General features: G+C 35.3%; 1 protein-coding gene across 1 annotated transcript; it reads left to right on the forward strand.

Annotated features, from left to right (window-relative positions):
- Nucleotides 1–4,738: 4,738 nt before the first annotated feature.
- LOC107807761 (uncharacterized) lies at nt 4,739–7,549 on the forward strand. Its single transcript, XM_016632201.2, has 2 exons — nt 4,739–5,141; nt 6,909–7,549. The coding sequence occupies exons 1-2, from the start codon at nt 4,842–4,844 to the stop codon at nt 7,062–7,064; spliced, it is 456 nt and encodes a 151-aa protein (XP_016487687.1). The 5' UTR covers nt 4,739–4,841; the 3' UTR covers nt 7,065–7,549.
- The last annotated feature ends 6,242 nt before the right edge of the window (nt 7,550–13,791 follow it).

Genomic DNA, 13,791 nt, shown 5'->3' on the forward strand with positions numbered 1-13,791 from the left:
AACAATACTTGTTCCTTGTATTAAAATTTTATAGCTCACCAAAATATGCTGCTCAAAGGGATTATCTGTTCCATTCAAAAAATTATTTTTCAACCATTAAAGATTAAAGGTGTTTAATGAAATTTACTCTTAAAAAAAATAATTGCATCACACTTTTTCCTTTCTTTTGCTAAAAGAATTATATGAATACACTGTAAATATTTTTTCCTGGAACTTTGCCCTCTTGCAAATCTATTACTTACTGCAAAAGTATATACTACTGTTAGGGGTGTCAAATGGAGCCGATTTTGGGCGGGTCAAAATGGGTTGAGTTAATAATTGGGCGGGTCATTTGACCCACCCAAAAATTACTTGATCTAAGATGGGTCGGGTCAAAATAGACTAAAATTTGAGTTATAACCCAACCCGCCCAACTTTTACCAAACTTTACTTAATATGTGTTGTTTTCTTTTGAATTGTATAATTACTAAATAAGATTTATTTTTCTTTTTTTTTATGGTCATATACTACTATCAAATTAAAAAAAAATCTAAGATATTTTAAGATGGGTCGAAACAAGATGGGTTAGGTTTAATAAATTAGTGGATTAATAACCAGCCTAACCATAAACGGGTTGGACGGGTCATTTGGACTTGTGCCAAATTTGACAACCCTAACTACTGTATTACAAAAGGATGAGAGAAATCCAGAAACTTTTGGTGAAAAGGATAACCAATGACCGATATCGCAGGAACTATGGTCCCTCCTCATCTCCAGTACCACGGATGTACCTATTGGCTATTATATTTTTTGGTAGATTTGGAGAAATTTCTGCCTTATAAATAAACAAAATTTTGGTTAATCCGTCTCAATCTATATGACACTATTTAACATTGACAGGAAATTTAAAAAAGAAAAAAACTTTTAAAATTATGATCTAATATAAGTTTAAAAATTTATGTGATTATAAAATATCTCATTAAAACTAAATTGAGAAATTTAAAAATAAAAAGTTATTATTCTTTTTTAAAAAGATAATAAAAAAAAAAGTCACGTGACTTAGGACTATAGGTGTTAACCGGACAGGTTGGTCCGGACTGGACACGAAAAAAAATAGCCCATCCGATTATTATTCCGGGCTGGTAGTGGGCTAGATAAACGGGCTGGTACCGGGCTGGGAAATTCCGGTCTAATTAGAGCTCATCCGGGTTCGGGCTTAACGGGTCCGGACCGGGTCGGGTTACTTTTTTTTTGTATATTTTTTTTTTCTTATTCAATTTTACTGATACTTAAGTGTTTGCAAACTTTTAAGTTTAAAGTTTTAAATTTGAAATTTGAATTTTAAAATTTTAAAATTAAAATTTGAAAGTGAGTGGCTACAAAAAATTATTTAATAAGACCGATAGGCAATATGTACGGATCAAACTCCGAAGGCTTTTGTTTTATATTTTCATTGAATAATAAATAATACTTCAAATTAATTTGCAAGTTCTATTTTGATTTTTTTATTTTTGAACTTGCAAATTAAAAGTTTACAATAATTATAAAAAATAAGAAAGAGTACATCACATGCTTTGCATTATTTTTGTGAGTTCATCCATGTCAACATGAGATTCTTGGTTTCCGGCATTGCTTGAAACTGAACCATAAACCATTATATCTCCAATTTTTTGGTCATCCGCTTCATCTACATCTTCACGCCCTTGATTTCGCCGCTCTGATCTTATCCAATCTCTGAAGCACATTAGAATTTTCAAAGCGTTTGCTGCCCAATGAATGACGAGTATCTCCTAGTTGCTGCCTTGCTCGGCTAAATGCACTCTCTGATGTGACTGTTGAGATCGGCACATTTAGCATGTCTCAAGCCATGGCCGAAAGAACAGGAAATTGATTTGAGTTGCTCCTCCATTAACCCAGCGGTAGAAATTCCTTTGTGCGGGGCTCTAGTGACTTTTGCAAGTAGAATTGGAGTTCATCAATGTTCCTGCTACGGGTTTGTTGATGCTCTCTTAGTGTATACCAAATCAAATAATTTTCAACATCATCACTATTCTCCAAAACACCGGATGCAGATGTTGAAACTGAACTTGAAGGAATATTTACATCTACAACAGCAGAAGCATCAACAATGTTAGCATAATAATTATATAAAGTTTGTAAATGTTTGTGTAGATCAGAAATACAAGTTTCAACATTAGGGATTTCAGTTGATCCAATATCCATATAAGCATATAAAGCAGTGATTAATTGGCGACAAGTGGTCATTTTGATAGAAGGGTTTAAAATAACACCAATTAGGTAAATAGGGAGAATTGGGTAGAAATATTTCTTAAATTTATCTAGCATAGAATCAACAATAGAAGAATATCCTTCTTTCTTCTTCAAATAATGGATAAAAGAGAAATTTCAGCAATATGAACTAAACCATTTGCAATAGTAGGATAATAAGCTCCAGAAAACTCAAGTGTAGCCACATAAATTTTTTGTAAAATTTTTACAACATCTTCAATGACATCCCAAGTTCTAGACGTTAACAAACGGTTAGGATCGGTACAATGAGAATTAGCAACTTCAGTTATAGACATTTTATATTTATGACAACATCTTAAGAATAAATAAGTATAATTCCACCTAGTAATTATTTCTCCAGGCATAAGTTTTGGTTTTAATCCATATTGTACACATTTTTCCTTAAATGCATTTAATCTAGCACTTCTATTATTTCCTTGAATTACACCATCAACTCTTCTAACTAAAGTAATCTCATCTCTCAATAATTCAAGGCCACTCTTTACAATTAAATTATAATTATGAGATACACACCTAACATGAAATATTTCAGGAAGTGGTAGGTGTAGATATAATTTTAATATTATAATATCAGCATTGTTGTTAGAAGCATTATCAAATGATATCAGGTGATTGAATATCATCTAAATTATTATCTATACCATAATTTTCTTGAAGTTGCTCATAATTTATATTTAAATTTTCATGTGAACTTTCAGAAATATGTGTAAAGATACTAGAAGAACCAGCACCACCTCTTGATTTTTTAGAAGTTTTACTCTTACTACTACCACCCCTACTGGTACACACTTTTTTGGTTGCTCTAAATATATCCATTATGTAAATTAAATTAATAATTCTAAATAATAAAATAAAAATATACACCAAAGAAGAAAAGGAGATGGAACGAGTGTACCGGGATTTCGGATGCCGCACTAAATTTGATATCAAACTTCAGTTGATAGACTGATACTTGATATTTGATGATATTGAATATTGATACCACACTTCACTTGAATACTTGATATTTTGATAATTATAATTTTCTAGTGACTAAAGTAAATATTTGATGAAACTTGAAATAATAAGTAATTGAGAATTTAAGAGCAATAAGCAATATTATCAAGAGAGAATTGAGAGAGAATTAGAGTAGTAAGAGAGCAAATTGTGAGAAAAAAATAAAGAAGAAGGGGGGCTATTTATAATTTTTAAAAGGTTAAAATTATAAATTTTAATTATTAGGGGTGGGGGAACTATTTTCTTAAGGCGGTAGACCGAAATGGCCATTTTTGTAAAAAAAGGCCCCGCTGCCCAACGATCATTTTTGAATTTGACCGTTGCCAACGGTCAAAACATTAAAAAAAAAAAAAAATTGACGATGGTAACCGGGCTGAAAAAAACCCGGTAAAGGGTAACCGGGCTAACCGGGTTCCGGGGCACCGGTTAGCAAAAAATGTTCGTTCAAGCCCGACTCTCCCCCACTCCCCCAACCCTCACCCAACCCATCCCACCCCCTAGCGTATCGGGCTGTTATTGAGCTGGACCGGCCCGATTAACAAGTATACTTAAGACTAGGGATTATCATAAATTGCAATCTTCTTTTCTTTGTTTTTTCCTTGCTTTTTCTAATTCTTGATTTCTGCACCAAGTAAAGGGGTCCTTACTATTTGCCTTTTTTAATTCCACCATGTTACACATGGAAGAAAGTCAACTACCCCAGTGACCTAACTCACACAATTTTTTAATTATTTGTTTTTTATAGGAAAATGACCAAAGATATTTCAAATAAATAATATTATTGCCTATCAATATTATATTTTTTTCTAAACTGTATGTGATTTTTTTACTTTATTTTTATGGTTCACAATATTTATTTTTCAGATATCAAAAAGGAATTAGATTCTTCTTTTCAAAGTTGCCCTTTGAGTAAAACTAAAGATCCTAATAATAGTTTGTTATATTTTCAAGGAGCAAATTAAGATTAATATGGTCAATTTTATTTGTTAATTAATGCTAAAAGATGAATTTTTTAATATGTATGAAAAGAGCCCAAAAAATCACCTAAAGTAGACCGGATAGAGTATTTCTTAAAGGTTTTTGCTGTTCATTGCGAAAACCATTTAATATTTAATAATAAAAGTATTTATTTAAATTATTCTTAAGCATCTTAATTAATTAATACTATACTAATGTCACTACAACGATAAATTTCAAAGAAGAAAACAGTGATAAATAATTTTTCTATAAATTTCAGACCCGATTATGTGAGACACACTGTGTATATTAATATTGTAATTTTTCTATAACGTTAATTATTTTAAAACATATTAATTTCACCCAAGATGTTATAATCCGATTACTTATAAGGTAGGGTCAACGCCCGGCTCCCCTAAGGCCTAAATTACTAATATTTGGGACCAAAGATAGCACAGTAATAAATATATGAACAATAAAGTACTTACACTAATTTAGAAGAGGCCTTGTATTTATTAAAGGAGAGGTAAGTTAGGTAACATAACATAAAGAAGACACAAAAAACTTGATCAGAAAATTAGAAGGAAAAAAAAAAGCAAATGGTTTCTTCTTCTTCTTCCTCTTCAGCTCCATCTTTGCAGGTGAAAATTCCGGCGACCGGAGAAGGAAAACTGACGATAAACGTGAAGTCGCCGACGTCGGAGATGTATGCAGAGGTGAAACAAGCAGATAAAGTAAAAGATTTGGAAAAAGTGATTAAAAAAGCATGGGGAGATGATTATTTGGCTCTTTATTACAAATCAATTAAAATGAAAAGTGATCAGCCTTTATCTTTTTATAATTTAAGAGATGGTTCTATTGTTAGAGTTTCTCTTCTTGCTGAACCTCCTCAAGAATCTGTAAGTCCATTTTCCTCTAGCTAAAATTATTTTTGCTTTTTTGGAATTCTTGTATATAGAGTAAATTAATTAGATTTTAATTTCCAGTGGAAAACTAAATTCAGAAATTAATTGATTGGAATTTAAAAGATAAAAAAGGGCAGCCAAGGCATGTGAACTTTCACGCAAGATCCAGGAAAAGGACGCACCTCAAGGATTGTGACATAGACAGCTTACACTAATGCAAACATTAATGGCTGGTTCAACGATTCGAAACCGTAACTTATAGGTCACACTGAAACAATTTTATTGTTATTCTAAGGTCCCTAATCGAATTTAAAAAATAAATGACTGAATATGCAATATTGTTATCTTATCTAGTTAATTACTGTACTTCCTTTTTCTTGTGGGGTCTTTAAAGTGTCAGAAGATTTTAATTTTGAATAAATAATAGGGCAAATATATTTTTTATATTTCTAAAAGTGCATATGATCTGCATTTTTTTGAATTTTTGATATTCTTAATTTTATTTTGGAAGTGAATTGATAAACTAAGTTATAAATTTGACCCTTTAGAAAATGAAATACATATCATTGAGTCTATATATTGACTTTTAGCTGGACAAGAGTGTGATTTCACCTTTTTTTTTCACGTAACATACATTCTCTACCAGCCATTATTTTTTTTAGAGAAACATTTCAAATTAATTAGTGAGTTTTGTTGGAACTAAGAGCACTGGAGAGAGAAAATCGATTTACGATATAATTTTGTTTCCATTTAACATTTAGGGTTAGATTGCAATAATGAATGTTGCCAAAGATGTTAGAATATTCTATCTATATCAGTTGAAGGAATGAGCTATTAGATCTTGGTGATCGTTATCTCATGAGTTAGTTTTTAGAATTGCTTTAAATTTCAGCTTTTTTTCCATGATATCAGAGTTATTCTATATATCCAAACCTAGCGTTAAGGGTATTTGAGTTAATGTTTTATACATTGGTAGAAAGACTACGGGTTTAATTGAATTCATAATTTTTAACATAAAATATGAATTTATACGTAAAAAGTAGAAACTTATTAAAATTTTAAAAAGTAATAGATCTGAATCTATAATTTTTACAGTACAATAAGTTCAATGCTAAAAGTATTAAAAGTTGAACCTATTATTTTCAATGCAACAACCCAGTAAAATCCACAAATAAGATCTAGGGAGGATAGTGTGTACGTAAACCTTATCCCTAATTTATGAGGGTAAAAAGGTTATTTTCAATAGAGATTCGCTAAAAATTAAAATTATTTTCTACACAAAAACCCAAAAATAAAAAAATAAAAAAATAAAAACAAGAACTAACATCGGTATCAAGTATCCACGGCATTTAATGACTGTTGATATGTTTTAATGATCGTATCATACAGCTCATTGTTTCAAGTGCATTTTATTCAGAAAATATCTTGTTTAGTGGTTGTATTTTAAATTTCTCAATGTTGGAATTTGCAAATTTGACCAAATGTACTTTGACTATAGATCACCCTTTTGGAATAAGTAATTACCATGAGTTTTTTTGTTCCCACCCAGTGTCTAGTATATGTATTAGGGTTCGATTAAATTCGAATTCGCATCGAAAAATTTCATATTAGGGTAAAGTGTTCTGTAACAAAGACGACTTCATATCCAAGACTCGAATTCAAGACCTGAATGAATGAGTACTTACTACTCCATCATTGACCCTTGTAGGTCCATGTGTTGATTTTTCTTACTTATTTAATCTTGGTTTCTTGAAAATGCAGAAATCTTCACGTGAAACCAAAATACGTGCCAAATTGCAATTAGAAAAGAGGAGGAGCAGCAGCAGCTCTAATGGTGGAAATGGATGTGGCAACGTTGTGTTTCATATGGCTAAGATGTTATCTCAATTCTGCTCTTCCATTTTCCCCACCCATTAATTACTACAATTGATTGAGGAAGATGGTTTATAGTAGTAATAAACTTAGTTCCTGTACGAAATATGAGTTAGGAAAATGGGGCGCCCTTTCCTTAAGAAGTTGACGACTTTAATTTTAAGGCGTCAAAAAAATCGAGCTAATATGTCATCGTTAAAGTTGACATAGCTGAATAAATACTATCGATAAATTGAAACACACTGAATTTTTAGGTGAGCTTTTTCAAGTTCTTCAGGGTTTCTTAAGTTTTTATTTTATTTTATTTTATTTGGGGTGAAACTTGTACTCCAATTACATCTATTAGTCTATCCATCACAAAAAAAAAAAAAAAAAAAAACACCATCTATTAGACTACATAATGTATGTGAGATATTTTTACTATCATTGGTTAGGTGTGAAATGGCCAATGGTACAAGGCACTTGTAATTTAAAGTTGTTTTGGTAAAATTTTGGTGAAGTGTGGGTTCTGTATTTCCCACTTTGATTAATTTTCTGCTCCCGTTTGATTTGGTCATTAGTGTGGGCTACTTTATTTTAATGCTACTATTCCCTCCTGTCCATATTAATTTTTCAGATTACTAAATATATCTGGTTCAAAATAGTTGTCGTTTGGTATAATTAAGTACTCCCTCCGGTCCACTTTATGTGATTTTTTGGCTTTTTTAGTGATTCATGATATTTGATTTTTTTCATATATCAATAAGGAATTAACTTCTTCTTTCTAAAATTGCCCTTGGAATAAAGAACTTATGAGTAGTTTGTTATATTTTCAATGAGCAAATTATGGCTAATATGGTCAATTTCATTGTTAATTAATGTTAAAAGATAAATTCCTTAATATGCGTGAAAAGAGCCAAAAAAATCACTTAAAACGGATCGGAGAGAGTACTTTTTTCCATTTTGCCCTTAGTATTAAATGTTCTTAAAAGTAAAAATGTTGACTACACAACATAAAAAACTTAGAAAAAAAGAGTATTAAATAAGGGTATAGTAGTCAAAAATGCCTCTTATTAATAATTTCTTAAGAGACATGTACAAGAGAAACAAGACAACTAAAATGGATCGGAGGGAGTAGTGATTAGTAATATACTCCCTCCGGTCCACTTTATTTGACTTTTTGGCCTTTTTGTGGTCTATAATATTTGATTTTTTTAAATATTAAGAAGGAATTAATTTTTTTTCAAAGTAGCCCTTAGAGTAAAGAGTCTAAAAGTATTTGTTATATTTTTAATGAATAAATTAAGGATTATGATCAATTCATTGTTAATTAATATTAAAAGATGAATTCCTTAATATGTGTGAAACGACAAAAAGAAATCAATTAACGTGTACGGGAGGAAGTACCATATGGTGCTCGTGTTTTACTTCGAAAGGTTAAAGAACCATCATGAATAAACTTTAGGCTTTAAAGCTCATAAAGATATTCAATAATTGATGAGACAAAGATGATAGAGCTATGACTATCCAATAAAGCAAAATTGATTTGATTTACGTTATGTATATTGACACTGAAATTTTTTATAATATTAGTCTAATTTAACTTATGATATATATTAATTATTATTTTTATCAAGTTATTAATTAAATATTTTCATTGAGATTTATCTCTAATAACCTTGTAAGGACTTAATTGTCTTATACTTCTTACCTCATCGATACATGTAACTTCCACTCAAACTAGTATTACAACAAATTTGCCTTCGAATAATTATCTTTAATTTATAGAATACTCATTTTAGTGATTAACATTGTTGTATTATAGTTGATTCTTGATCTATTAAGTTGTTTTGGTGACACACAATTGTAGGGGTCAAAATATGCCCTAGAATATTTAAGATAAGATAACATTAAAGAAAGATTCCTCGAGTCGTCGTCAGTCGAGGTCGACCAGGAAGCAACGAGACTCGTGGTCGAGATGTCAACAATGATCGAGGTGGACCACCGTTGATGAAGTTATAACGACTAGTTTTCGAAATAGGATATTAAAGAGAATATTAGAGTGGATATTCTCTTCACTTGTACTATTACGGTTTACTAGGAAAATATCTCATATAAATAGAAAAAGAGACAATAATATGGGGCATGTGACATTCATTTTGTAAGAACAGACTTGTGACAAAAGATTCTCTATCTCTATTACTAAGATACAAACACTACCTTTTCATCAAGATTCTCATTTATATTATTTCATATTTTTCCATCAGATCCGAAAATAGTTCGAACAATCTAGGATTTGTCTATCACTCATCATTGTCAGGAGGAACAACTATCTAGTTCATCCTTTATTGGGTGAATCACTCCTCTTATTTACTTAAATGCTATTTATTGATATTTATTGCTATTAAATGCTACATTATTGCTCTTACTTTTTTGGAATAGTTATTATACGCTGTTGTCATCCCTCCACCAGATCTATTTGACGCTAGTCATATTTTCGGAATTCACATCTAGAAATATTATTATTAACTAGGTTTAACCCATTATCACATAAATTTAATTTTTTGAACCAAGAGTTATATATTTTGGTCAAACAATTTGACGCCGTCTGTGGGGATTTCTTAGTTAAGCTTTTAGTTTATTCTAGATCTATAACTAATACGGATCACTAACGTAAAAAAAAAAAAAAAAGAGCAAAAACAAGATCTCATTTCTTTGTATGCACAAATCCCAACATGACAGTTAACCGAGAAGAAAGGACGAGAATAATAAGTGACCTCCCAACCAACCTCATGAGTATCATCAACGAAAGCTGTGAAACAGCAGGTGAAGACGCAACGCCCAGTGCCTCCCCTAGGCGAGATGGGTCGCCGCCTCATCACTACAGCATCACAAAATCTCTTGGTAAGGGAGCCTCCACATCTGTGGGGGAGGATACGCCCCCAGCTGTAAAAAAAAGCTTCTCGAAGCATGGCTAACTAACACGCTAACCAGCGTCCTCAACAAGCCCGCCTGGGATACGTCTACAGATTACGCAAGGACTTGCTCTATACAACCAACAGACGAGCAGTGCAACCAACAACCCAATGACGTGTATTACTCACAATATCATTAATAGTGCATGTGACAACGCCCTCGCAGCCATTTTAAAAAGGATGGAGGAAATGGAGAATGAGAACAAGGCACTCCGAAATCAAATGAAAGAACACTAGGAGAGGATCGATAAAATATCGGGTGCCCCCAAGCTATTGCCAAAGAGGGATGTCGGGCGGTTTGTCGAACAGCCGTACAGTGATGACACAGCCCCACATGCTATACCAAAAACCTTTAAAATGCCGCCCTACCTCAGGATATATGGCGGCACAACCGACCCCGAAGATCATGTGACTGATTGCGTCACCACCGTAAAAGGAAACGACCTCGCTAAGGAACAAGTGTCTTCTATTTTGTTGAAAAGGTTAAGTGAAACCCTCACTAGAGGATCATTAACATGGTATTCGCAGCTACCAGCACGCTCCATTAAAACCTTTGAAGAAATACTGACAAGTTCGTAACGGCCCACGCCGGAGCCAAAAAGGCAGGCAAGAGTGAACGACATATTTGCCGTCAAACAATCTCTAGGAGAGGGATTGAGGGACTTCCTCGCCCGGTTCAACCGAGTAAGTATGACTTTACCAAACGTGTCCAAAGGGATGACGGTCGTAGCCTTTCAGAACGGGTTGAGCAGGGATGGTTCAAGAGCAACTAGAAAACTGTAAAGTCGGTTGATGAAGTACCCTCCAACCACTTGGGACGAAATCCACAATGCTTATTATGCCGAAATCCGTGCAGATGAGAACGACCTTAACGGGCCTACCTATCGGCTAACGTTAGTACAAGCGGAGTCAAGAAAGGATCGAAAAGACAACTCTATAAGAGATCACCCAATCCTATGACTTAACAAGGAACGACACCAACCATACATCAAGACGACCGATGCCCCCTCATCTCGCTATGAAGAAGGCCCGTCCAGATCAAGGACGGCAACTCATCGGAATGATAGAGGTATTCCCCCTACAGTCTGCTCACAATTTTTGTGTGTCACCTACAGATATAGTCTACGCCCTGGAGAAGCTCGGACCAAAAGTGAAGTGACCGCCAAAGATGAGATCAGACCCTAACATCATAAAATCCGACGCCCTCTGTGAGTTCCACCAGGAACGAGGGCACAAAAAGAAAGACTGCATCATACTAAGGCAGGAGGTCATGAATATGCTACGTCAAGGACATCTCAAAAAGTTTCTAAGCGATAAGGGAAGAACCAATTTTGCCAGAGGGCGCGAACATCAAGGGCCACCCAAACCACCCTCACCAGCCCGTAGCATTAACATGATCATCGGAGACGACGCCTCTATCAACAGCGTGAAGTTCACCACTACACACAAACTCAAGTGATCCATCACCCGCGAACGGTACGACGAACTCGAAGAAAGTATCATCTTCGACAAGTCGGATGACGACGGTTTGGTTTTTCCTTATCATGAAGCTCTCGTTATTACTCTGCAAATTTGGATACTGATGTTAAACGTATTATGATTGATTACGGGAGTGGCACGTGCATTATCCATCCCTGAGTACTTACCCAAATGAGACTCAAGGATAAGATAGTGCCACGCTGCATCACACTAATTGGTTTTAACAATGCAGTTAAACGGACATCCAAGAAAATTACTCCCCCGTTTTGGTCGGCGGCGTAACCCTGGAAATAATATTCCACATCATGGACCAAGACACCACGTACAACGCCATAGTGGGGCGACCGTGGATACACCCCATGAAGGCCGTCTCCTCCGGCTTATACCAAGTTATCAAATTCCCAACGGTGATGAATATTCAGTATACGAGGAGAGAAACGCACATCCCGGGAATGCTACCGAATTGCTTTAGACAGTACGGTCTCCCAATAAAGGAAGAACAAAGAAAAAGAGGCATAGCAATCAGCAAGGTCGAGGTCAGGGCATAACGATGTCGGGGAAGGCATCAAATATCCCGACATAGTCAAAGCCACAGGGTCGACCATAGAAAACCTCGACCCCGTTCAATTAGACTCCAACGACCACAGCAAGAAGGCTTATATCGGTTGCAAGCTCCAGGACCCAGGTAAATTCAGTCAATTCTTAAAAGCTAACATGGATTTGTTTGCTTTCAGCCATGCAAATATGTCGAGGATCCCAAAGGAGATCGCCACGCACAAATTAAACGTCGACCCCTAGCACCCCCTGGTGAGGCAGATCAGGCGTAAATTCAACTCCACAATCAATGACTCAGTGCGCGAAGAAGTGAAAAAACTATTTAAAAAATGGTTCCATAAGGGAATCAAAGTACCAAATGGGTCGCCAACGTGGTAATGGTTAAAAAGAAGAATAGGAAATGGCGGATGTGTGTAGACTTCACAGACTTGAACAGCATGCCCAAAGGATTCATTTCCGCTGCCTCACATCGACCAACTCATTGATGCCACGGCCGGACACTAGCTGCTAAGTTTCTTGGATGCTTACTTAGGCTATAATCAGATCCTCACGGAAGAAGAAGATCAAGAAAAAACCACATTCATCACCCACCAAGGAATGTACTGTTATAAGGTCATGCCCTTTGGACTAAAGAACGCGGGGGTGACCTATCAAAGGTTTGTGACGAGAATGTTCAAGGATCAGCTTGGCAAGACAATGAAAGTATTTATAGACGACATGTTGGTCAAGTCGAAAAGAGGAGAAGATCATATCAATCATTTAAAAGAGACTTTTGACATACTCAGACAGTACAGAATGAAGCTGAAACCGGAGAAGTGTGCGTTCGGCGTAGCCTCAGGAAAATTTCTAGGGTTCCTCGTATCACAACGAGGGATCGAGGTCAACCCTGACCAAATTAAATCCATTGAAGGGATAACCAAACTCTTAACCACCAAAAAACAGGTCCAAATATTGATTGGCCGCATCGCCGCCCTATCAAGGTTCATCTCGCAGTTGTTAGATAGATGCCATAAATTCTTTGGCGTACTCAAGAAAGATAACGACCTCCAATGTACTTCGGAGTGCGTCCAGGCTCTGATGGAACTAAAGTCATACTTGTCGTCGCCGCCCCTGCTTTCAAAACCCGAGTCGGGGGAACGTCTCCTCGTTTATCTAGCTATATATGAGGTAGCTGTGAGCACTGTCCTAATTTGAGAAAACAAAGGTACGCAATCTCCCATCTATTACATTAGCAAAATTAGTCGATGCCGAGACAAGGTACCCGCACCTCAAGAAACTGGCTTTGGCCTTAGTCGTAGCTTTACGGAAGCTTAGACCATATTTCCAGTGCCAGTCCATCTCGATCGTCACAACTTCCCCCCTAAGAAGCATTTTGCATAAACTCGAGTTGTCGGGGAGGCTTGCCAAATGAGCCATTGAGCTCAGCGAGCACAATATCACATACCATCCGCGAATGGAGATAAAGTCACAAGTTCTCGCTAACTTCGTCGCCGACTTCAGCGCAAAAATAATGCTTGAAGTCTAAAGTGAAGCCCTCCGAATTTCCCCCCAAACACAAGAACTCTAGGTCCTATACATCAATGGCGCGTCCAACATGTCAGGGTCTGGACTGGGACTTGAACTCAAAGTCCCAATATGCAAAGTAATTCTCTAGTCCATAAGGTGCCAGGACATGACTAACAACGAGGCCGAGTATGAGGCCGTCATTGCAGGTTTGAGACTAGCACTCAAGTATGGGGAAAAATGGTTAAAACTACTTTGTGATTCCCAACTCGTAGTCAACC

Source organism: Nicotiana tabacum, chromosome 2 (assembly GCF_000715075.1).
Source record: "Nicotiana tabacum cultivar K326 chromosome 2, ASM71507v2, whole genome shotgun sequence".
In the NCBI taxonomy this organism is placed as follows: Eukaryota; Viridiplantae; Streptophyta; class Magnoliopsida; order Solanales; family Solanaceae; genus Nicotiana; species Nicotiana tabacum.

Coding starts and splice junctions, on each gene's coding strand:
- LOC107807761 (XM_016632201.2), top strand. CDS start 4,842: ATGGTTTCTTCTTCTTCTTCCTCTTCAGCTCCATCTTTGCAGGTGAAA. Junction 5,142..6,908: donor CTGAACCTCCTCAAGAATCT/GTAAGTCCATTT, acceptor TTGAAAATGCAG/AAATCTTCACGTGAAACCAA.